This window comes from Homalodisca vitripennis, chromosome 8, assembly GCF_021130785.1.
Source record: "Homalodisca vitripennis isolate AUS2020 chromosome 8, UT_GWSS_2.1, whole genome shotgun sequence".
NCBI classification, from domain to species: domain Eukaryota; kingdom Metazoa; phylum Arthropoda; class Insecta; order Hemiptera; family Cicadellidae; genus Homalodisca; species Homalodisca vitripennis.
This window is the reverse complement of record NC_060214.1, coordinates 18148035-18173528: the sequence shown is the minus strand read 5'-3', so window position 1 is coordinate 18173528 and position 25494 is coordinate 18148035. Positions and strand designations below refer to the sequence as shown.

At 33.4% G+C, this 25494-nt stretch overlaps 1 protein-coding gene across 2 annotated transcripts; it reads right to left on the bottom strand.

Moving 5' to 3' along the window:
- On the bottom strand, window positions 1-25174 carry LOC124367374 (polymerase delta-interacting protein 3-like). 2 transcript variants are annotated; one of them, XM_046824139.1, is made up of 8 exons: window positions 24972-25174; window positions 17433-17682; window positions 14916-15036; window positions 13222-13394; window positions 13045-13118; window positions 9898-10087; window positions 7729-7907; window positions 1-4488 (listed from the first exon to the last, which is right to left on the bottom strand). In XM_046824139.1, exons 1-8 carry the CDS (start codon window positions 25040-25042, stop codon window positions 4374-4376), a joined length of 1173 nt encoding a protein of 390 aa, XP_046680095.1. In that variant the 5' UTR covers window positions 25043-25174; the 3' UTR covers window positions 1-4373. The 2 variants fall into 2 exon arrangements, with proteins under 2 accessions (XP_046680095.1, XP_046680096.1); XM_046824140.1 differs by having other exon boundaries at window positions 13228-13394; window positions 24972-25173.
- Window positions 25175-25494: the final 320 nt, after the last annotated feature.

Sequence of the window (25494 nt, the reverse complement as noted above, 5' to 3'; positions counted from 1 at the left end):
TGCAATAATTTATTGTCTTTATTAGTAAATTTTGTCACACGTATTGCATAGTAATACGTTCCATTTTCCTTGAAAAAGTTGTACTCAATAATTCAATAGTTTTTGATGATCCACATAGTGGTCATGTACACAAACCAATACATTAATTACAATTTTGTAAAAAAAAGGTAATTACTCTTTACTACAACACTGTAAGTCTTTAAAATCCAGTTAATTTTACATATCGCCTTGTTAGTACACTGTATATTAAAAAATGTTTGTTCAAAATAAACTTTTACACTGCTACACCTAAATAGGTTCAATTTTTCTTAAGTTTATTTTATACAAAAAAATTTTATTTGGGATTATGGAAAAAAATTGAAGTACAAAGTAAAAATAAAATTATATTACTGGATATGGAGAGAACAATACTGCATGAAAAAAAAAAAACAGGATTTAACAGCAAAAGAGTTGATGGAGCAGCATGACTTCAAACACCTGATTTAATCAACAATACAGGAAGCGTTCACGTAAAACAATATTTTCAAACATTTCAATGTATTTCTGTTTAATGATAGTAACAATGTAATTATTACACACATAAATTAATCTATGTGTTCGAAAGCAGTCAAGGACATATTTTATTCCTAACACAATTTGCTAGTAATCTCCCAGATTTAAATAACCTCATTATTCCCACAGAGGAAATTATAATTTAACAGATCACAAAGAATTATTTTATAAAATTAAGACATCTATAACAATGCTTGATAATACTATGGAGGACAGTATGTACAAAAGTTATAAAACAACAATTATATTGCAAAAAGAAAAAACAAATTTGCTTACATAGAGCAATTTATTTCTCTAAATAGCTAAACGCACACTCGAGTTCCACAACAAACTGAAGCTGAACCCAAAGGAAACAAAGATCTAAAATCCCAACAAGTTGAATTATTATGTGTTTGTAACTGAAATATACTTATTTATTCAACATCTCCTAGGCTCAACTGATTACTTACAATTCATGACAAGAGCCGAGCAAACAGTTAGTGAAATCTTCAAAAATAATTATTTAACCCTGGAACTGGTGATACAATATCCCTCATAAGCTGTGGTATAAGTGCTTGTACATCACCTGTTGTTACTATTTTATTATATACAATAAGTATATCATATTATTTAAAATTTTATTCAGTATTTTTCTACAAACATCACCACAACAAAATAGAAAGAATTTTTTTTGTACTCTGACTTAAAAATATACAAATTTTAAAATAAAAAAGAGAGAATTTAATTTTGAGTAAAAAACAAATTATGAGATAATTTTTTTCAAATTGAAGATAAAAACATCAAATACAGCGGTTTTCAAAATTGCAATCTGACATTAAAGTAAAAGCTTCAACATTCACACTATGATTGTCTAAGCATTTAATTAATATTCATGTTAATTTACTAACACTATAATAGTTATTAACTCATAGGCCTTGTATCACAGAGTCTTTTTGTGACAGCTACTCCAGGCTCACAAATTCTATCACAGAACTGTTCTGTAACAAGTACAATGCCACCTAAATATCAAAAAAGTTTGTTTATTGTTAAAATTATATATAAAATATTGACCAAATCAATAAAAAACATAAAATGAAAAATATGGTATTTTGTATTAGAGGAAACATTTTAAATAAAGAAAACCAATAATGTGGGCTTTTCTATTATATGAGGTTAACAAATACCATTTACTTAAAAACGTCTATTGTTTATACAACAAAGAAATTTATTAATTAGGATGAAAGATACTAAAATATACTTATTATTGAAGCCTATTTCATGAAAATAAAAAAAAAGATATAACATACATATGTACACGTATTTTTCATAAACGTATCACAAAACCATTATGTTTTGTTCATTTTTGCACAAGATGTGAAAATACTTACAAGCCAATGAATTAAAACAATTAGGTATCAGTAAAGTTAACGGCCGGAAGTTGCCAATTAAAATTTCAACATTATTAACATATTCTGCTCGTCCTCCTAAACAAAACTATATATGGTTTTAGGAGGTGAAAATTACAAATAAGTACGTTTTTTAGTAATTTAAATAAAAGGTATTTTTGTGCTTATATTTGTGTACTGTGCTTCTTATTATCTATGATTTTCAATGTTATGTCAGATAGCTTATCTGAGTGTTCTATGGTCAGAACAGCTTAGTACAGCACCAACAGGCGTCCTGCGGAGTTGACTCACTGCCTTGTTGATAATCATGGCATCCATTAATCAACTACCGCGGCGCATTAACTCTAATACGTCTATTAGTTTTTAAAGTTATTTATACGTTTGTGTGTGGATTATGTGAGCAGTTAAAATATTAGGAAATTAATGTATTCCTTCTTTAATTAGTCATTGTGTTTTTTCTGAATAAGAGTATGTGTTCATTGTGTAATAATAGTGTGTTATTTTCAAATCGAGAAAAGATATTTTCATGATCGGAAATTACCAAGTGGTTTGTTAGTAGATACATATGAAATTAGGATAATGTTAGTTTTGCTTATTTAAACTTATGTTTGTTTTTTTACACTATTTATTTGTTTGTAGACAGTTTGGTTAAATTTGTTTGTATTATTTTCAAACTTACTTTTATCCACAACGGTAATGAGATTTGCGCTATAAACCCTATTGCAATTGTCGATCTAAACAAAACAATAAAGTCGAAATACTTTTCTTGCAAGATACGAAAAAATGTATGATAAGTGAATTTACAATATGTTTTTACTTTGCCAATTTGTTTCCCAGCCAGCATTAATGGCCAGGGGAATTTGTGATTAGACCCTCTAGAATTTGATCTTTAACCTCAAGGGATATGTTTTACTTGTTTCCATCAGTGCAAGGAAGCAGCCCGTTGTCAGGAGGTATTTGTGTAAGGCCAATATGACTTTTATGAACTTTTATTCTCAGAAGATGTAAAATAACACAAACGTTATTAAAAAGACCCCTGGTAAAATAAGACATCTTTACTTTACGTTATATAGTCGGGCCCTGATTTCAGATTTTATTAATATTTTACGTATCCAAATATGGGGCAACGGCTGATGTCGCTAGCAACCCATACAAGGTTGACTCATAGTCACAAGACAACACAGATGAAAAAAAGGAAATATTACTCCACGTAAGAAAAGTAGTTCCACTTCTTATGTTCCATAATTTCGTTATTTGTTATTTCCACCCATCATTGAAACCTTTTATTGTTTTGTTCAAGAGGATGATAAAAATAGGTTAATAACACAATACGTTTTTTGCCACTCTGGCCGTTTATTTCATATTTACCCATCTAAAACAATCAAACATTTATTTAGACAAATTTCATGATGTTTTTATCTATGCACTTTTTTATGTTTTACTTTTTTACATGTCATCACAGGTCACTTAACCAATCGTGGAAGTTACTGTCACAAATTCACTAAAAATGTATTATCTCAAATTGTAACCTGCGAGATATCAAAATAACCACAAACAGATAAATAAGAAGTACTCTGATTGGTGGAACAATAAAGCCTGATTGCGGGTGCTAACATGTAGATTGTAACTAAAATAACTAATATCACGCATTTACCAGTTCCAGGGTTTGAATTTACTTTAACCTTTTAATTCACATTACTCAATTTAATTACTCAAATTCTCTGTGCTTTTTATAATTTCCAAGATTACACTAATAATGTCACAATCAAAACCAAAATGATTATTAAAAATTATAATGACAATTACAGATTCCAAAATACATTTTCACAAACTAAAGAAAACTTTAAAATAATATATGCATTTGTTTTGAATCTTTTTAGTCATAGAGGTTCACAAAATTTTATATTGACAAAATTTTCCGAACTGAAAAAATGTATCAGGCTGAATAAATCGTTCACTGTTCTGGGTTATGGATCAAAAGAAATTAAATTATCTGCTTCCGTTAGCTATGTTTCACCTTGGCAATTTCTTAATGGAGGCAAAGTCTTGTAATTTACATCTTTTTATAACACATCTGAAACATCCCAAGTTGCCAGCTGGAAGAGGACCTGTGGCTGTGCCACTACGAATGAACCAGATAATTTAAAATCGTTTGTTCATGAAAAACAAATTTTCGTACAATTTTCACTGTATTCAAATACAATAACTATTAACAATTAATTCCTTCGGTTCGACTGGTTTATATGCATTGTGATATTAAAGCGATATTCTAAAAAAATACAGGATTTATGCGGTTAAAAAAACTTTCTTACCTCTGGCTGAACACAATAAATACCTACGATATTGAGATTAGTACGTTATATTTAGTAGAGTGGGAACACTGTACATGATACAAAAATGTCAATGCTATTTACAAGTATCAGCTGACCGACATGATCACTTGTTGGTGAACAGTGCCTTGTGGATGGCCGACAGGTCCGGGACCACCATAGACTTGCTACTGCTGGGGTACTTGGGGGCAGCTGGGATGTTGTTGGACCTCAGGACACCTCTGTGAAACATCACAACAATGCGTCACTTGTAACGTAGAAACAGTTCAAAACATCAGAATTACTGATGTGCACAACATTCAGTGAAGTGAATAAAAATGAAAGCGTTATCAAACATTTTCATAGTACAAGGGCCGATCTCATACCATGATGGTCAGACACATGGCAGGTCTGTGGTGTGGGCAATAAATAGTTAATCGTGCATATTCCCCGTTACAACATTTGTCACTGCCGAGTTCAAGTAGCCACTACAACATTTGTCACTGCCGAGTTCAAGTAGCCACTACAACATTTGTCACTGCCGAGTTCAAGTAGCCACTACAACATTTGTCACTGCCGAGTTCAAGTAGCCACTACAACATTTGTCACTGCCGAGTTCAAGTAGCTAGTTTGTACTGAGTAGCAGCCCTAAATGTGTATTAAGGAGTTTTATTCGTTTCCTACAAGCAAAAGGGAATAAATAGTGCAGCAGAAACCCATCAGAGAATGTGCTGTATTTATGAAGAAAACATTATGAGCGATGGTGCTGCACGTAAGTGGTGTAGAAAACTAAAGATTGACTGACACTCACAAAAATCACTGAATGGCTTCAGCTTTGACACTTCTCCAATTGATCCTTGAATTTGACATTCAGCCGTCTTTAAACTTATGACATGATTTCATTTCAGTTCAGTCGCATTAGGGCAATGCTCATTCACATTCATGAGTGTAAGTTGTGTTGTGTACCCTAGGAGGGTTTACTTCTAGCTGGTTTATACCTTCCAGTTGAACCCACAGTGGGTGCAGCAAAAACTGATGTGTCACTTAAACCTGGGCAACCTTATGGATGTCCAGGAGCAGCAAGCACATCACTAACCGCAAATGTCGAGATTCTGGGGCGCAAGGGTAATTCTATACGTATATTCTACTGTGGGAGATGACTGATGTTAGAGTTGGTAGGGTTCGATTCCTAAAAGTCAAAGGTTCTTGCCAGCCTAGATATAAGGGTGTGCCACCCCCTGCCTGCCTTGACTGGAGAGGCTGGTGCAGGACTAGCTTCTCCTTCTTCCTAGGGGACATGACCTGAGATTAGTACCCTTAACTTTTCCTCATGAATCTCGACAGGAGGTGGTTCTTACTCACCACCTTACCCCTCCAAACTATCCTGTCACTCTGAAAGCAGTGCAAAGGTCTTTATAGGAGTAGGTGCAATTTTCTAGGCTTCTTGTACTATGAGAACAAAAAAAGTTGTGTTGTGAGCTTCAGCATGTCACTGAGAAACAACTTTTACAGTTTGAGGAAGAATATGTCAATTTTTGTAACTGCTATATTTATACTTCAAAGAGATGACATGAAAAGAAGCTTTGACATAAAAATGGTAATTTTTTACGTGATGTAGCTAATCCAGAATTTCAAGTTGGAGTGGCTGAAGATGTAGGAGTCCAAGATTTTATTGGAAGCTAAAGTTGGAATTTTTACCTTTTCAGTGAGTTTCAATGATTGGGTGTTCTGTAAAAATACGAAAAAACAGTGTTCTGATCACAGAGGTCTTTTCTAGAGTACCATCAGAATGCTTCATCACTTGATAAGATCATCAGGATGCTTCATCACTTGATAAGATAATCAGGATGCTTCATCACTTGATAAGTTGATCAGGAAGTAATTTGAGCATTATGTCTCATCGGGGAATTGAGCCTTACACGCTTATCTTATCGCCCGGCCGGGAGAGACAGCCAAGAGTCCGTAAAAGTAGAGTAATTACTACAATGGAGATGGTAAGGAAGTAAAAACTACCATCTGCTATGGATGGCCTGTAATAGTGACTACCTAATGATAACAGTTTGCTTCATTTCAATAAAATACTATTAGTTCATAGTAGTTGCTGCAACTATTTATTTCTTTTTGTTCACTTCACCCGTGGTGTTGAAGCAAGTACAGATCTGATGGTTGTGTTCCCAGACAGCCAAGGCACATCCATGGCTGGTACAACTCTAGATAAATCGAGTGTCCTAAATACAATCACGAGATTAAAAAAAGCAGCACTTTAAAAAACATGCACTACAGAGCTGTAAAATTTTCATTTATTTACTTAATTATTAAAAATATCTTATGTGATTCATACATTTTTTTATTAATTTATAAACTTTTCTACTATGGGCATTTTGTCAATTTTAAATTTCTCTGCAACAAATAATTTGAATTCCAACATCCACAATACAATAATGGTGGTTAAAAACTCTCTTTTAATTATTAAAATTAATCATGCATTCTAGAACAATCATGCTGCCGAACACAATGGTATTTGGGCAGCAGGCAGTAGTGATTGTTCAATCAAACATGTTCAAATATGATTCTAAATCTTAAAAATCAAATCTCAAATTTTGATCCTAATATTTTTCAAATAAAATCATTACCTAACTAATTCCAGCAATTTTAAATCATTGTATCCAAAAATATATAACAATGAAAAGTTTTTTGTATATTTTTCATTACTATAGACATAAAAACTGGAAATAATTATTTGACAATAATTCCCTATAAATGTCTAAACGCAGAAATAAACAAGTTAAATTTAACGCAGTTCACTGTTATTATAGCTCTACTGATTAGTTTGTGGTTAACTTTCAAAATGGTTTGATCTAAGATTAGTAATTATAAAATTATTTGAGATAACGAGGTTAATGTAATTAATGTATGCATTAACCATTCAGTATAATTTTATAGAAAACATAGAATAATAATATAGCTATTTTTCCACCATCATTATATAATTTGCCGCCATCTTTATTCTGCTGTGACGATTGCCATTAGCTATTATCCTCAGGTCAGTCGTAGGTGGTTGGTCAGCGAATTGTGACCTATCTTATGGAGTTCAGTTTTAATAATGTTTTGTGTTTTGTTTTTTATTAAGTGCATGGTTTAGAGTTAGTGAAGTTAACACACAACATGGTGGTTGTGATTCCTGTCTTACGCATGCCACAACGCTCTGGTATGATGTTTTTATTTAAACCTTGTTTGTAACTATGTGTTAGGTTAGTTATTTACCTGAAGAAAAGATCAGATTGCATATCTCAAAACGTAGTGTTACTGATTGTTTTTTTATCACTAAACAATGGCAAAGTCCGGAAAAATCCGGTTTCCTTCACAATCCTTCCATTGTCAAAAACAAACTTCAAACAAAGAAGAGTATAGGTACTTTATGGAAAACACAATCTACACTAGACGTTATTTAAATTTCATTGATACTAGCAAGATATAATTACCCGGCAGATGGTGACCTAGGATTGACGAGCAGACATTTCATAGGCTGGCCATCCAGTTGTCTGTTGTGGTACGCTTCCACTGCCTGCTTGGCATTCTTGTGTTCCTTGTAGATCACCTCGGCAGTGCCCGGCCGCACCAACCGGGACGTAAGCAGAGGCCCAATGTCCTCAAACAACTCCTGCACATCCATCACACAGTCAACATAACATTGACAATATGACTATCAAACAACTCCTGCACATCCATCACACAGTCAACATAACATTGACAATATGACTATCAAACAACTCCTGCACATCCATCACACAGTCAACATAACATTGACAATATGACTATCAAACAACTCCTGCACATCCATCACACAGTCAACATAACATTGACAATATGACTATCAAACAACTCCTGCACATCCATCACACAGTCAACATAATATTGACAATATGACTATCAAACAACTCCTGCACATCCATCACACAGTCAACATAACATTGACAATATGACTATCAAACAACTCCTGCACATCCATCACACAGTCAACATAACATTGACAATATGACTATCAAACAACTCCTGCACATCCATCACACAGTCAACATAACATTGACAATATGACTATCAAACAACTCCTGCACATCCATCACACAGTCAACATAACATTGACAATATGACTATCAAACAACTCCTGCACATCCATCACACAGTCAACATAATATTGACAATGTGACTATCAAACAACTCCTGCACATCCATCACACAGTCAACATAACATTGACAATATGACTATCAAACAACTCCTGCACATCCATCACACAGTCAACATAACATTGACAATATGACTATCAAACAACTCCTGCACATCCATCACACAGTCAACATAACATTGACAATATGACTATCAAACAACTCCTGCACATCCATCACACAGTCAACATAATATTGACAATGTGACTATCAAACAACTCCTGCACATCCATCATGCAGGCAGCATAAAATCAACAATATGATTATCAAACATCTTATATCAGCAACAACATGACAGTGAAAACAGCTCTCGCACATCTTGCAACTTTTTGTACTATGCTTATTTAAATTTATGTAATTGTTTAAACCAAGCCTATTCAAAATAAATTCTTTACTGTGGAATTGTACTACGGAAAAGTTAAAGAAAGTGGGAACAAATTTTCTTTGTTGAATTCAGCATTATTACATATTTTGTAAATAGACATCAAAGAAATGTTGTACAATCATCAGAAATTTTAAAATGTTTACTATCAAAGGATTATATAATAATAATGTTATATGTAACAGATCAGATGTTTTTAAGAAAACAATTTTTTACATTCATGATGAATGCCATAATTGCCATAATTTATTATAACAGTTCCTAAACATGGATACACTTTTTATCGACACGGCCCATAACATTTTAAAAACATATATTGAACAGGGTAAAAAAATTCTTTTATATAAAGCTTAGTACAACTTATGACGAATATTTAGCTAGCAAGAAGTCATCTAATTAATACAGCATCATGAAGGTGTTACATAAAGGCATAAATCTGTATTTCTAACACAAACCCACTTAAATTCAAGAAAATTAATCTTTTTGTTTTATGTACAGTGTAAGTGTGTGTTTTTGTGCAATATATATTAAGCTGATTGTTGAAGTGTTCAGTATGGTTCACTAAAACAATGAAACCAAAAGTATAAGCGTATAGTAAATGGTGTATAATCAATACAAACTAACGTAATATTTAACAGCTGAAAAGAAACATATTTTAAGGTATTATTATTAAGCGTTAAATGTACTCATTATTTTGACTAATAAAACTGAAAAAAGTAAAATGTTACTGTCTATAAAAATATTTATTAGTTTTTTGTTACAGTACTTTTAAATTTTAATTCACATATTGCACATCTTCTCTAATTACATTAGTAGACATAGTTATATTGATTATATTTGTTAGTTTTAACATGTGCAACAAGTTTTTTATGTTGTTTATGTTAATTTACAACAATTTGAATATTGCCTTTTCCGACTGTTGTATGGTTTGTCTTCTTTACCTTTTTGGTAATCCACATGTTAGATTCTTTTTCAACAAGAACAAGAGATTGAATTACAGATTCTGAGATACTGTTCTGTAACCCTTACAACAATGTATACTGACCTTAATGTCCTCGTGGGTAACGCTGGCATGTAAGTTGGAAACAACAATGCGATGGCCAGGAGAAAGTGGGGGACTGTGGGAGGGGGGAGGGTAGATGTAGGCGGGGGGAGGCTTGGGACTGTCCAGACGCGCCCTCATCTCTTGGCTCATCCTTCCTCCGCTTCTACCATGAGGTACAGTAATGCCACCCCTGCACAATAAACATATCCCTCACTGTTTGTCATTTCAAATCTCACAGTATGGCTGAAGAAGTACATTTCTTTAAGTAGTCGAATTTGAATAAATATTTCATTGAATTATACGTATATAATAAATGTAAGAATTTCATCTGGAAAGTAAAGAGTTTTTTTGTATAGCTAGACAATACTATGGAAGCAAATGAAACAAAATATCATTCACAAAACACCGCTGACTGTGAAGTAAACAGCCTTATCTTTCTTTGGAATTCTTTTACCAAATAAAAAGCAACCAGTGGAAATTCATTTTGAATTGTGTTCTGTGAATGGAGAAGACGTTACAAGCTATAGTGTAGTTCAAGATTGTGTCCGTTGTTTTGTTAAGAACAAACTGATGTTCACTGATGGAAAGCAAAGTGGATGATCGCATACGGTTACCTACAATACGACTCTACCCCACAATGCCTTCGTTATAGTTGCCTACCTGGTCCAAATAGGGATTGCAACCTTACCGCAGTCTCTATAGAACCCTAATAAGAGCCCAGAAAACTTTTTTTCTGTAACTAAAGCTCAAGAGAAGCCTAACAGGTCACCATTTCAAAATGTTCCTGTCATGAAACGGGCTATAACAGTTTCTGAAAGAGGTTATGGCAGCTGACTTCCAGGGAAACTTTGCAGGCATGGGAATCGTGTTGGTAGCAATGTATTGATGCCCAAGGAGACTTTTTTTGAAGACTTTCAAAACTATGTATCTATGTGAATGTTGAATTTGCACAGGCATATTTCATTTCATTTCAATTTGGTTTTTAGTACAGTGCTTGAAGTCTGACTTGATTCCTGGAATCTGGGGTCATGTTCGCCTGAAGAGATCCAAAAAAATTCGGTGTAGAAGAATTTCAAAACAAACTCTTTACATCGTTTTGATATCAGAGACAACTAGACCACAAAATAAAACCATCAATTGTTCACCTGATGAAACATTTTTTAATATTTTGTGGTCTCTGTGTCTTTGATGTTGAAACAATGTAGACTTCTTTAGAGTTTTTTCATCCCTGTCTTTTTTGGATCTCTTCAGACGAACATGACTCCAGAGTCCAGGAGTGACAGAGTAAGATATCACTCACTGCTCTAGAGGAAGGTGAAATGCAGCTAAGCTCAACATTCACTTTGAATCAACCCTTCCCACCATAGCCACATTATTTGTACCAATGTACCAATTAGATTAACTCTTTTTATCAGACAGTATTATTATTTACACTCTCTGTACTCCTTTGTGAAATTTCAATTCAGTTTCAGTAATAGGAGAAAGTCATATGCAGGAGGATTGTAAGGAGAATGGTAATAGAAATCCCATTTGAACCATGCCAATTGTGGTTGTGTTGCAACATACACGAGAGTCTGAGAATTGCCATGGTGAAACACAATTCTGTCTGAAATTTCAAGTTTCCTATTCTGAACAGCCTGTTAATATCAAGAAGGCCAACATTGTGCACATTAACCCTTTGAGTGCCAGAGCATCGCTGTCAGCGATCCCGTATTATATGCAAGAAATGCCAGAATCGCTGTCAGCGACTTCTGCAGTAACGCTTATATTTTATATAGTATTTATCTAAATTGGCTCAATGACTATATATATGCATTCCAAAGGCTTCAACGTAACTTTTGCATTTTGGTTAGATTCTGATTTTTACGGCGGTTGTAAAATGAACGCGTCAGTCGCGTTTAGAATCGGCCGCTACGCGGACGAGCCGTCACGTGTTTTGTTTGCGCTGCTGTTTATTTCACAAATGATATTGAAAGTATTTAAGTGTAAATGGGTTTGTAGTGTTAGTATCTTCAAATTATTTTGTTTGTGTATGTTGTTCTAGTCTGTGTGTAAGTAGAACAATGACGGCCCCGAGTTACGGCGATCGTAAGCATCTAATACTTTACTAAATACGTTTGTACAGTTTTTATGTTTGTTCAGTGATATTTTTAAACAATGAGTCTTAAAAACATTGCTGACAATGAAGACCTAGTATTGCAGGCAATAGATTTAAGCATTATCAGTGTAGACAATACACAGAGTGTTAGGTTAAGTTAGAAGATTTCTAGTTTTGTAGTGGTTCATATTTTCATATTTATTTTCCAAACTTTATTTATAAGTATAAAAAAAGTTTGTATGTCTTTTTGTGAAGAATTAAATGGAGTATAAGATAGAATAACTAAAAGTGAAAAAATAAAATATTTCAATAACACTACATTGTCTCAAAATAAAAAACAAAATTTTTTTTGCTCATAAAGTTTTTGATAATGTTTTTTTTATTGGTATAAAAACGTTAAATTGCTAATGAATGTATTATATTTACAAAGAAAATATATTTATCTACAAAACAAACAAAAAACCTAGGACATTATACCAATAAATAATTTTTTTATGAATTTTTAACCAGACCCTTGCAAAATCAGGCATTTTGGCTCGGCATTTTATGCATACCATATAGCAAAACGCCGCGGCACTCAAAGGGTTAAGCAACTAAATAACAATAAGGATTTCCAATTTAATGAGGTTTGTTATTGGAGCAGTGTTATCTAATTACCATTTAGAAATATTGCCGGTTATCCAAATTTGACTGCATAAGAACAAAACTATGCTCACACTCTAGTACACATTTGCTACAGTGGCGGATCTAAGGGGGGGGGTGAGGGGGATCCACCCCCTGAAAACTCTAATAAATAAAAGTACATATGTATAACAGCAATATGACTTGTTCAAAAGCAGTTAAATGTTTAACTTTGAATTAAGCCTATCTAATTTATTAAAATTTAATTTTCTCAGATTTATTCCACACTTCCTGGTACGGTGTCTCTTTAATCAGATTCATCCCTTCCCCCAAAATTAAATCCTAGTTACACCACTGATTTGCCTTGGTGGAGAATAATGTATATATACTCTATGTAAGTACTTAAGTAAAACAGTTAATTAGTTTACCTGGGATTATCAAGATGCCTTCTAAATACAGGGGCGTCATGGTGATCCACAAACATCGGCTCCGGTACGTACTCCTGTAAGTATTAAACAATATGTATTCATTTTTACGTTTTCACGGTAACGCTTAAACTGTTACATGACTAATTAATTACTTTACAGCTTCACAATGTCACTGACCTGGACCTGGTTGTATTGCATGTACTCGTTCTGTGTGACCACCTTGATACCACTGAGATCCGTGTGAGGCCTCATCGGTGAGGACATGTCGAAGTCATCCACATACAAGGGTGAGGACCGGGGCATATAGTTAAGATTAGGGCGATTGATTGTACGAATCAACGCGGCAGGATCTGCAAAAAAAGTACAGCCTTTAATCTTCTCCAGTTTTTAGAAATGATAGAATCTGCTAGATTCTTCTGCTGCATAACTTATTTCGGTTTCTAAACAATTTGAATGTCCAATTTTTATTTGTTCTTAGCAAACAAGTTCATTATTCCTAAAACTAAAGATTAAAGATTGCATCCCATAATACAGGGGAAAGAAGAAAGTAAACTCTCAAACAGTCATTCACTTACTCCATGGCCAGGTTATTAATAATCTCAATTCTTATAGTATAAATTATAAATAAAACAAAAAAGATATAAAAAAATAAACTAAATTAAATCACATAAAATAAATTTAAATAATTATTGCTCTCTTTCTCTCCCTCCCACTCATACCACACACACATGTAAGCACGCGCAAACACGAATGCACACCAACACACACACACACACACACACACACACACACACACACACACACACACACACACACACACACACACACACACACACACACACACACATTCTCATGCATCACTCATGATACACTCTCAATAATCACAAATTTGATACATTGTTATTGATAATTTATTTTTACTGATTTATTATTGTTATTATGTACTTTATTATATTGTTATGGTTATTATTATTACTATATTATCATTATTATTTAATGGTTATTAGTAGTTATTTAGTACGTACATTTGTATTTCTCAATTATTATTTAAGCCATGTAGAATTACATCATCATCATCATCCGACGTTTCCGTTATCACGGGTCGTCGTACACAGCCTCCTCCACTTTTGTCTGTCATTCCAGGTCTCCTCTTCCTCCACCTGTATTTTCTGTAGTCCCCTTCTCTCTATGTCTTTCCACACTTGGTCCTCCCATCTTCCTCTCGGTCTTCTTCCTCTTTCCTCCTTCTCCAGTGCTATTCTAGGCATTCTATTATCTCCCATCCTCTTCACATGCCCCATCCACTGTATTCTTCTTCTTTCCATTGTCTCTTGCAGTGAAACTACCTTCAATCTTTCTCTTGTTACTTCGTTCCTTACTTTATCTCTTCTTGTAGTCTTCTCTATCCCCTCTTAAAAATCTCATTTCTGCAGCTTGCAATCTGCTTAAATCATTTTTAGTCCACGTCCACGTCTCTGCTCCATATAATAAAATTGGTTGGAAATAAGATTTATACATCAATACTTTTGATTCTTTCCCAATGTTCCAACTCCACACAATCTTCTTCACCATACTGAAAAACTTTCCACTCTTCCATATTCTCTTTCCTATCTCCTCTATTATTGTGCCCCTATCTGTTATGATATGTTATGTAGAATTAGTTTACCATAGAATTACAATATAGTTAAGTACTATTATATTAAGAATATATAAACATTTCAATGTCATTGCCATGGGTATAAATGAATAACGAAATAAAGCTTCTAAGGAAAAAGTAAATATTATAAAAACATATTGGCACATTTCTTATTATTTATCCACTTACAAACTATTTACTATAACATAATATCTAGTTAGTACGCTTAATTTACCTGCGATCTCTGCAACATTGTTTCTGAACGAACGCTTGAGCAGTGGAACTGATTTCAAAGTTCTGATGAAGTTATCTCTGTTAATCCGGCCTCGATCAGTTCGTCCATTTGGCTGCACAGCCTGAAATGTTAAATTCTCCAGCTCAGATCTTTTTCTTTATTACCGAATAATTAGACAACATAGTAAGTAAGTTTTGGGTGCTTAATTCTGGTTTAATCCTTCCCAAAAATGTTCAGGTTTTTAACATATTGACGTCGAAAGCTAATTTCCACACTTTTTCATATACCATGGAACTTTTCAATAATAATGCCAAAAAACTGTAATGTTCTTTTACATTATACATTTAAATCTAATGTAAAAAAGGCTTTGCAATTTTGCACAGAAAAATATTTGAATATGTTTTTTTTTAAATTTTTTCTGTGTACCCAATGGAGTCCATAAAAAATATAGTAATCCTGCGCTCGACGGGGTACACGATATTCCGAAGTTATTTACTTAAACGCGGGATAAAATTTAACAAACCATAAAGACAGGCAAACAATAAAAATGCAATACGGAAATGTATAGCAATGTGTACCCCAATGGGTAGACAAGGGTAGTTGTGAAAGAACGTGTGTACCAGATGGGGTACACAAGGGTAGTTGTGAAAGAACGTGTGTACCAGATGGGGTACACAAGGGTAGTTGTGAAAGAACGTGTGTACCAGATGGGGTACACAAGGGTAGTTGTGAAAGAACGTGTGTACCAGATGGGGTACACAAGGGTAGTTGTGAAAGAACGTGTGTACCAGATGGGGTACACAAGGGTAGTTGTGAAAGAACGTGTGTACCAGATGGGGTACACAAGGGTAGTTGTGAAAGAACGTGTGTACCAGATGGGGTACACAAGGGTAGTTGTGAAAGAACGTGTGTACCAGATGGGGTACACAAGGGTAGTTGTGAAAGAACGTGTGTACCAGATGGGGTACACAAGGGTAGTTGTGAAAGAACGTGTGTACCAGATGGGGTACACGTCGTCATGAATATGTTAACACGTGTGATACCCAAAACTGTTTAGTTCCAATTGATTTTCTTGGGATTTAACTTAAAAATTGGTAACATTTTTATTCATCATATAATATAGCAATTGATTTTTAAGGTAATTACATATGAATAATTCTAAGATAAATAATGAAATCTAAAGAGCGAAAGTGTCTCTTTTCAATTATATAATATCCACAAGCTTATCCAAAAATAATAAGTTTAAGACATATTAATAGAAGGAATGTTAAAACTGGTATATATGCAAGTCTTAATCTGAAGACTAATCAAATTGAAACAATTCTAACACACCCTTTTGACCACATCAGACACATCATTTTTCCACTTTATAATACCCTCCTCCCTCCAATGAGCGTGGGGTTTGTTACATCCCACTTCAAATAAATGTTTTAAGATTTATTGTTTTGTTGAAACAAAATTTTCAGGAAGGGAACAAAAATGTATCAATTTATAGGTAGTTAGTATTTAAAATAACTTATATCTGTGGGTTTACAACAAAAAAAAGGTTATAATGCCATCATGAGACAAGGGTACATTATAAAATGCATAGTGCTCAATTTGAGACAAAATGCACCATTTAACAACGTTCCAGTACCTCTATCTGAAAAAATAAGCACTTTCGATTCGCAAGGAAGACTTTCCTCAAAACCTAAGAAATACATAACAACACTGTTTTAAGATATCATATATTCAAAATTTTCACAGGACCACCCTTACTTATGGAAGCTATTCCATATCCCTTGCTCCCAGAAGGGAGTTTGCCAAGAATCCGCCAACACTAAAAATTTTAAATAAATGACTCAGTTATCGATATTACAAAGGAGCCATCAGCTGAAGTGAGGAGCTCCCCACAGTTTCAGGACTGAGTATTTTCTTGAATAACATTATATCCCTTCAAAACGTTTAGGCCTAGTGCAATACATTAAAATGGCATTGCAACAGACAGTACAGTATTTACATATATAACTAAATGATTTTATTTCAGTCTCAACCGGCAAATAACATGGCAGCCATTCCCAAATTGTGCAGACATTTTAGCTTGACTATAACCCAAGATAGACTCAAAATGACAGATAAGAAATATTAAAGTTTAAAACAACTTTTATTCTTGCTTATTTCCTGATATCTCTTAAAGTTTTAAGATATGACACTGATGGCAGCTATTCAAAGTTAAAAACAAAGTTGATAGCTTCTCTCAGTTGTTAGCTCCAGTTCACCTTCCTCTTAGTGCAGTGTCTGGAGTCAGACACTGTCACAAGTTTAATTCCCGGAATCTGGACTCTCTAAAGTGCAACTGGCGTAGAAAGATCCTCTAAAAAAAAATATTCAAACTAAACTTGTTACAGAGACAATATTTGCATATAAAAATCCACATTTCTTCCGACAACCTTGGTAGAGTTATTTCTATATCAAATTGTACACTAAAACACTAATTAATGTCTATTCATTACTTTAAACTATTGTTGCTGAACTTACCAACTTCGGGTTTCTGCCTTTGATTTTATTCCGAGCGTCCGTCTGTTTCGCTAGCTCAGAAAGTTTATCTCTAGCATCCGTCATGCGCTGGCGATTCTTCTGGATGATTCGCAAACGGGCATCGACGACTCTTGGGTTGTCTGCAATCTGAGAGTTTGTGCGACGAAGAGGTCTGGTGACTCGCCCATTGTTACTCTGTACTGGTTTGTTTACTCTACCTGTGCTCATGTTTCTCCTACCATTTTGTGACCTAAAAATAAGAAATTTGGTGTTTCAATTCAACAAAAAAATACGTGTAGGAGTCTTGCTTGCTTAATTGAGGAACTTATATTGATGGATGGAGTCGGAAATGTAAGGACCTGTCTTTACACAGTAATGGTTTCACTACTACTCGCAAATGCCCGTCGACCCCCTGTTGTCATTGGTAATGCAAGTAGACAGAAGTACATGAATACAGTTCAGAATTTGTTTCACACCAATAGTATGGATTTGATCCGACCGGAAGCTAGTTAGAATAGTGAGTTGAATTAATTTACAATAAAATTGTTAGTTATCCCCCACCCAGACCCTGATTTCTTCCTGGACCCCTAGTTTATTAATCTATGTTAAAATTGAGTACTGTATTAGGTTACACGAGAGATTATAGTATTAATTTAATTTTTTGCAGTACTTTTTCAATAAAATATTTGTTATAATAACAATTTAAATAGTAAGCAATATTTTAACCCTAGAACACTTCCAAATTTTCGACCCAATATTTGTAAAACACTGGTACTCGTACAGAAGATACGGGTGCGGGCGCGCTTTATCGGTTTATTTAACTTTGGAAATTGTTACTAGAGGCCAGTGTCAATGGATCAGATCAAGGTTTTTTTCAATTAAACTAATTCAAAAGGATGCTTTGACTTATATATTAGTAATAACTTACTGCTTCACACACAATTTTCAGTACTTTGGTATTTTTTGAAGGTCACTATTGTTTTAACAATTTTTGTTACTGAGGACCTAAAAAAAATACATTATTTAAAAGAACAGACTTTATTTGACTTACTGTGAAAATTGCATGTCATTATGACAATCCGTTCTTGTTTTTGCCTACTGAAAAGTAACGATGGCAGCGAGAAGAAGGTCACTCTGTCCCTACCTACTATTTGTTATGGGCTATACCCTTGATTACGAATCCTTCTGAGTTGATCCTCAGAAGGATTTATAATTAAGAACTAAACATACATAGTATTATTATAAACATAAAAAGTTAAATAAAAGTCGATATTAACAAGTGTTCAGGTCATCTGAGCTTGAATTTGGGTATTATCTCGAGGGATGTTTTTCTTTTTTCACCAGAAGTGCAGGGTGGCACAACCAAAGCCCACACTGATGCCAACAGGCATTTCCGATCGGTACTTTCTGACCTCAAATCACATCCCAGATGGTCCAACGTGATCTGATGTAAGAGATATTGTTTGTTACTTCACGCCATCCTGCACTTCTGGTGAAAAAATTAAAAACAACACTCAGATAGTACCTTTAAATTCAAGCTCAGTTCACATGAGCACTTATACAAATGTAGATTTAGTCTTTTTACTTGCTACCATGTTAACATGTTACATGAAAGTAATACCTCGATACATTATTTTGTAGTAGGTTATTGATAAATAACGCTATTTCCATCTCTAGTGGCCATTATTTAAATACCATACACATGATTAAACTTTGTTTTAATTAGTTTGGAACAGTAATGTCGATCTGAATTTCATTATCTAGGCTTTTAACCCTTCCCACGCGGCAAACGGATATATCCGTTAGGCCTTATTTTGACTGAAACGCGGTAAACGGATATATCCTTCAAAGTCTATTTTGTGTTATTTAATAAACTGTAGTTGCCGTGGAATTCGCTAGAGTTCAAGGGAGTGTTGAATACTTGTTCCGAAAAGCAGATGTTACAGTTTGAACCTCATTGGCACGTCGCAGTGGTGGGAGGCATGGCTTTGTCCCTCGTGGCGTGGTTTAGCTTCAGCCTGCGGCGAACCATTACGTGGTAAACGGATATATCCCGGCACGGCACATTTTAGTGTTTAACGCTGTTTGGCCATATTTCCTTATTTACTGTTCATGTTCCTGTTGTATTTAGCATTATATTATCTTTTCATTTTTTATTACTTTATTTGTTGTGTCGTTATAGGCCTATATTGTTCTATGCAATGGCGAAATCCTGACGATTTTTTGTAAAATTTGAAAATTTGTTAAAAAATATAGGGGTCTGATTATTTTGTGATACTGTATTATTTTTTATTCCTAAGAGCCACCACTAACTAAAAAATAAATTAGAGTTGGTAAAATGTACAAAAAAAATTTTAAAGTTAATTACGTGTTATGAGTCAAAATTGAAATATAAATTCTGTGTGGGAAGGGTTAAGATTGTATTATAGTGAAGCCATATTTTTATATGAAAAAGAAATTTACACATTTTGGATTATATCAAATAGTACAACTTTAGTTATAAGTTTGAACAGCTTAGTACATAAGTACAATCAATTACTTTACAGGGTAGATATGTCTGACATTTAAATCATTCTAATCGATATTTGATTCCATTCCTGTTTTTGGTGCAACCAAAAAATTTACATACACAGGTCTGAGATGCCTACTGTGTGTCTACTACCTGATAAAAAGCGTACTTATAGCATATACTTATGTCCATTGAAATTTACTTTGGTCTAAGATATTTCATGTACTATAATTGACTCGCCACCACCATAATAGAATCATAGTATATCCTTAAAAATAAAAAGTAACTAAATGTTAAACTGTTTAGTTTGTTACATTTTATGGTAAATATTAAGATCAGCGACTACCGCTCCAATCGCCGTAATTTTTTGCATACTAACACAGGTTAACGTAATTTCACCGAAAAAAATAGTCCCGATTATCGCTAACATATAAAAACCAGTTTTTCGGCAGTACAATGTTGGCAATACAAAACACATAAATAACAAGATTTTCGACTATCAAACTAAAAACAATGGCCGACCATGGTCGTTTTGATGAGTTGACAGAAGTCACGTGACAAACAGGAAAGTTTCCGATTGGCCGGGCGGATCACGTGACCTATAGGACGGCTTCGATTGACCGCCAGACGTAAAACAAACAAACCCACATGGACAAGGAATAATTAGTGAAGTTATAGACATGGCGTGCGATGGTTCTTGTCACACGCTAAAAAGACCCTAGCTTGCCTATTCAAAACTCAGATCACGCGATGCTTGCCCGCTGCTTGCTCTTTTAGAAAAAAAATTAACTCGAGCTTGCAAAGTCCAAGCCTAGATCACGCCATAACTGCTTACACACACAGGGCATGTCCATGGTAACTCACGTTACATTTCAACATGGGTCCTAAGTTGTTTGTTGAAACATTTTATTTTTTTAAAGCATAATATTAAGCAAAAATATCTTGCAGTATTAAGCAAGAATTATAATACACATTGGCCAGATTTCAACTTCCTGAGACTAATAATTAAGGTAATAATAATTCTCTAGTTTCGGTAACTCATGTTACACAAAAAGGACGTCATAATTTGAAAGCAAACTTTAACATGAAACAACTTTTGTCCTAAAATGTTTAATTTTCTTAATCTAATTACTTAAGATTGGCTCAAGAGTTTGTAGGTTTAACTGTGACAAACTACAACAATAAGAACTGAAAAACATAATTTTAATAATATACTATTGATCTAATTGACAGTAACTCACGTTACAGTAACTCATGTTACATTGTGTCTCTTTCCTAAGGACATTTATTATTTGTAGAAATAAATTTTGTTATGCCAATGTTATATATTGAATTGTGTTCAATAACTACTTTAGTATCAGTACACTTAATTATTTTTAGTTTGGCATAATTAAATATTTGTTTTTAATTGTAAAAAATAATACAACTTTTTACCAGTGTAAAAAACAAGTTTTATTATTTCTAAAAACAACATATTTTTTGCTTTAGGCCTGTTCTATAACTTCCAGTTTGTATTTTTCTTATTACACAACTATGAAAGAATAAAAAGATAAGATCAAATAACTTTATGGTAATTATAGACTACATTTTTACATGGTTTGTATATATAAAGAATATTCACTAACGCTTAAAAACTATTAGACAGTCTGTGTAGCTAACATTTTTACTTTTCTCTGATATTTATTTTGTTTTTAAAATAATAATAATATCTTCCACCTTTCATTTTAATTTCTGGAAGAGGCAGAAAGAACACTCAAAATTTGTCCAAGTTTGACGAAAAGTAACATCATTTTCGATTGGTTTGAATGTATAACAGTTTTTTTATCACTTTTCAAACACATTACTTCAATGTCTCCAAAACTTGTCAATTTACCACTTTGGCAAATAGCAACATAATTAAATGTAACCAAAGAGTCTTTTACACTTGAAAGTTCAACTTTTGATGCTTTCTTTTCTAATTAGTTCACTAGGAAACACTCGGAACGGATGATTCTTCATCAGAAAGGTCAGAGTCATCACTGTACACCAGATTATATATAGAATATTTCTTTACTGTACCACTACTTGTCGAAGGAACATTGGGTCATTAACAGGCACTTCATATATATTTTCTTGCTTAGTAGAAAGTTTGAAGATTATTTCTTAATCTTAAAATATTACAGATTAATTTTTTTAGGATTAATATTAATCTTACCTCCTACTAAACTACCCAGAACTGTACATTTTGGGAATACTTAGTAACCAAAATATAAAGACAAAGGTTACCTCGAGAACTCACTTCTAGGTTGAAGTGGTAACTCACGTTACAACATTTTGGTGTGTACTTAAAGTGGGTCTAATAAATCAAATAATAATTTCCTGAATAAAAAGATTTATATAAGCTTATAAGGTAAGGTTATCTAAGTTAAATGCAAGTTTTATATTTATTAAAATCATAAGATCCAGACCCAAAATATTGGAACAAATTTCGGTAACTCATGTTACACTTATATTTAGAAGTATGTTTGAACAATTAAAACAGGCATTATATTCTGACCAATACAAATATAAAATATTACCATAATTATTTAATTGTTTTGGGGGTTAACTATGTTAAGAGCTTGTTTTGTTATTAGTATTAACTCCAATATATAAACAATGTTTAAAGTGCTATGAATAAATATCTTTACAGTAACTCACGTTACAGAAAAACTTATATAAAATTCGTTGCAAATGAAACAAATTTAAAAATTAAAAAAAAATAGTACCATACTCTTAATAGTTTTCTTAAATAGAATCTGTTTTATTATTGTTATTGGTTGTGTATTACATAAGTAAACTTGAAAAATCTGTAATTTTGGTAACTCACGAGTTACATGAAGTAAGGTTTAAAACATATCCTAATAGAAAGAACAATTCTTAACCTAAATGTAAAAAAAGCATATTTTTAGTTAGCTTTTGTTCTAAAGATGGCTTCTTGGTACTGGCCACCTTCTAGATTAATGTATAATCAGTTATTAAAATTGAGATGTGAGGCTTAACAAACAGCCATCAATGAACTCTGCTAACAGGTGTTAACTAAACACAAAATACCAACAAAAAATAAAATTTTTCCTCTAAAAAGCTAATGCTGCCAACATTGCTCAGAATAATCTTTATCTGAAAACTTTCAAACCTAGGTTATTTCATAAAAATATTTTTTTAATATTTTTGTCCTGTTTTACATGGACATACCCACAAAACTCAGACAGAACTAACGCGGGGTTTCATTACAGGGCAAAAGATAAGCGGCACACACTTATCACTGATAAGATAAGACGAGTTTATACTAGAAGTAGTACCTGGACTACTGCCCTACGAACTAATAACACCAAAAAAAACGAATAAATACACTGTCAGTCAGGTTTTTTTTAATTTTACTTTTTTTCGGTGAAATTACGTTAACCTGTGTTAGTATGCAAAAAATTACGGCGATTGGAGCGGTAGTCGCTGATCTTAATATTTACCCATTATTCTATTGTGGTGGGGGCTCCTTATTATACTGCAACCGAGTAGTTCCTTACATTTTGTGGCCATTACTCAAATACCAAACAAATGATTTTATTTTATTTACGTGTTAGGCCTAATTAAAAAAATATTGTAATTTAAACACATATGTGACAGATACGGCCAGATACAAAATAATTGAATCGGAAAAAGTAAGCGCTCTGTGGTGTAATGGTAGCACATTCACCCGCCAAGTGAGAGATCCGGGTTCGACTCCCGGCGGAGCAAGTACTTTAATGCGATTCAATGTTTATTGATATTAAATAAGGCTATTGCCATTTATACAATTTAATGTAAATAAAAGTCGTTTGACAGGTATTTGGTCTTCCGATCATATGTTAGTTTGCTTATTTAAACGCATATGTGACAGATACGGCCAGATACAAAATAATTGAATCGGAAAAAGTAAGCGCTCTGTGGTGTAATGGTAGCACATTCACCCGGCAAGTGAGAGATCCGGGTTCGACTCCCGGCGGAGCAAGTACTTTTTGCGATTCAATGTTTATTGAAATTTAATACATTAAAAAGAGCTGGATATAACCAACTGAATATAACTATAGTTGAATGACTTTGTATTCGGTATAAATATTTACAATAACGTGACCATGGAAAGGTATGTTCATTTTTTTCCCCTGAAAACTACAATTTTTCCTGAAAACAATAGTGAAGAAAAAATTTGTCGGCAACGAAAATCAAAGGAGTTACAATTTTTTGAAATCCTCTGAAAACTCTGTTTTTGACAGTACCTCTGGCATTTTTACTGAAATGATGCTGACTAGTACATTAATCCTGTCAACGATGCCTGCCCGCTGCGCAGTGCTGCGCACTGCTTGCTCTTTTAGAAAAAAAATTAACTCGAGCTTGCAAAAGTCGAATCCCAGATCACGTGATGCCCCTGATCCTTAACCCTCCAAGTGTTGTTCGACAAAATTTTGTCGGTTATTTTCCATCCTTAACGCAATAATGCCCGAAAGGCATCAATATAATACAATAATATACTTTCCCCCCAGTTTATATGCACCTGTGATAATAATACTTGGCTATAAATGCCCAACCCATGAAAAAAAAGTCCATTTTTCATGGTCACGGTATTGTAAATAAATACCTTGTATTCAACAGTTTAGGTATTTCAAATTGATAATTTGGTTAGCTGATTTGATTGTTGCGGTGGGGTCTTATTATACTGCAACCCCAGAAGTAAGCAGTATAATTAATTCTTATTATTTGAATTGAAACATGAAGTTATTGAATGTGCAACTTATAAATTAGCAAAATTAACCTATAATAAACTACAACTTAGCACTGGTAAAACTCAAATTAGAAAATAACTGGCTCTCTACAATAAAACGGGGCCTATTTCATTTTTACTAAACACTTTACTCACAATACTTTACTTTTAACACATAATTTTATAATTATAATAATTACAATATTAAGACAAGGCTACTAACATTTTATTCCACAATATATATTGAGGTTAGATACTTAATTAACGTAGCACTTACCTGCCCTTAAGTTTTTGTGACCCTATTTTGATATTCTTTTTCTTTATTATTTCATCTAAACTCAAATCCATTTTCTTCTGTTTGTAAATTTAAATAATAACTTATCACACTTTAACTTAATAACGTCTAGGATTTCATTCACAACAGTTTATGTATTCGTGTTGAATGTTGACAATGACGACACTGGGAATCAGTGTTTCCACTCTCATTGTGAAAAATTAAAAACCCGCTACAATACACACAAAATTCTGAGTTTTTGAGTATATTACATAAATAGGGGTGGCTGCTTGCATTGATTTTGACATTTCCAAAGACATGGAAGATATAATATTGATTTAGACAATGAAATATTTGTAAAAATAGAAAGTCGAATCCTCGAGGCTCAAACGACACCATTCACAGTGTACTCGTTACAGATATAATGGTTGCACCAAAACATTCAATCGCTCAAATAGATGTGTACTTGTTCAAGAAACCATTACTCTATTTCATGTACTATCCATCTAACTACTGGGGCTGTACT

Excerpts from the sequence above, each read along its gene's own strand:
- LOC124367374 (XM_046824139.1), bottom strand. The coding sequence starts at position 25,042 with ATGGATTTGAGTTTAGATGAAATAATAAAGAAAAAGAATATCAAAATA. Across the intron at positions 10,088-13,044 it reads AGGCATCTTGATAATCCCAG|GGGTGGCATTACTGTACCTC; the intron begins GTAAACTAATTA and ends TTTATTGTGCAG. Across the intron at positions 7,908-9,897 it reads TTACCCACGAGGACATTAAG|GAGTTGTTTGAGGACATTGG; the intron begins GTCAGTATACAT and ends ATGGATGTGCAG.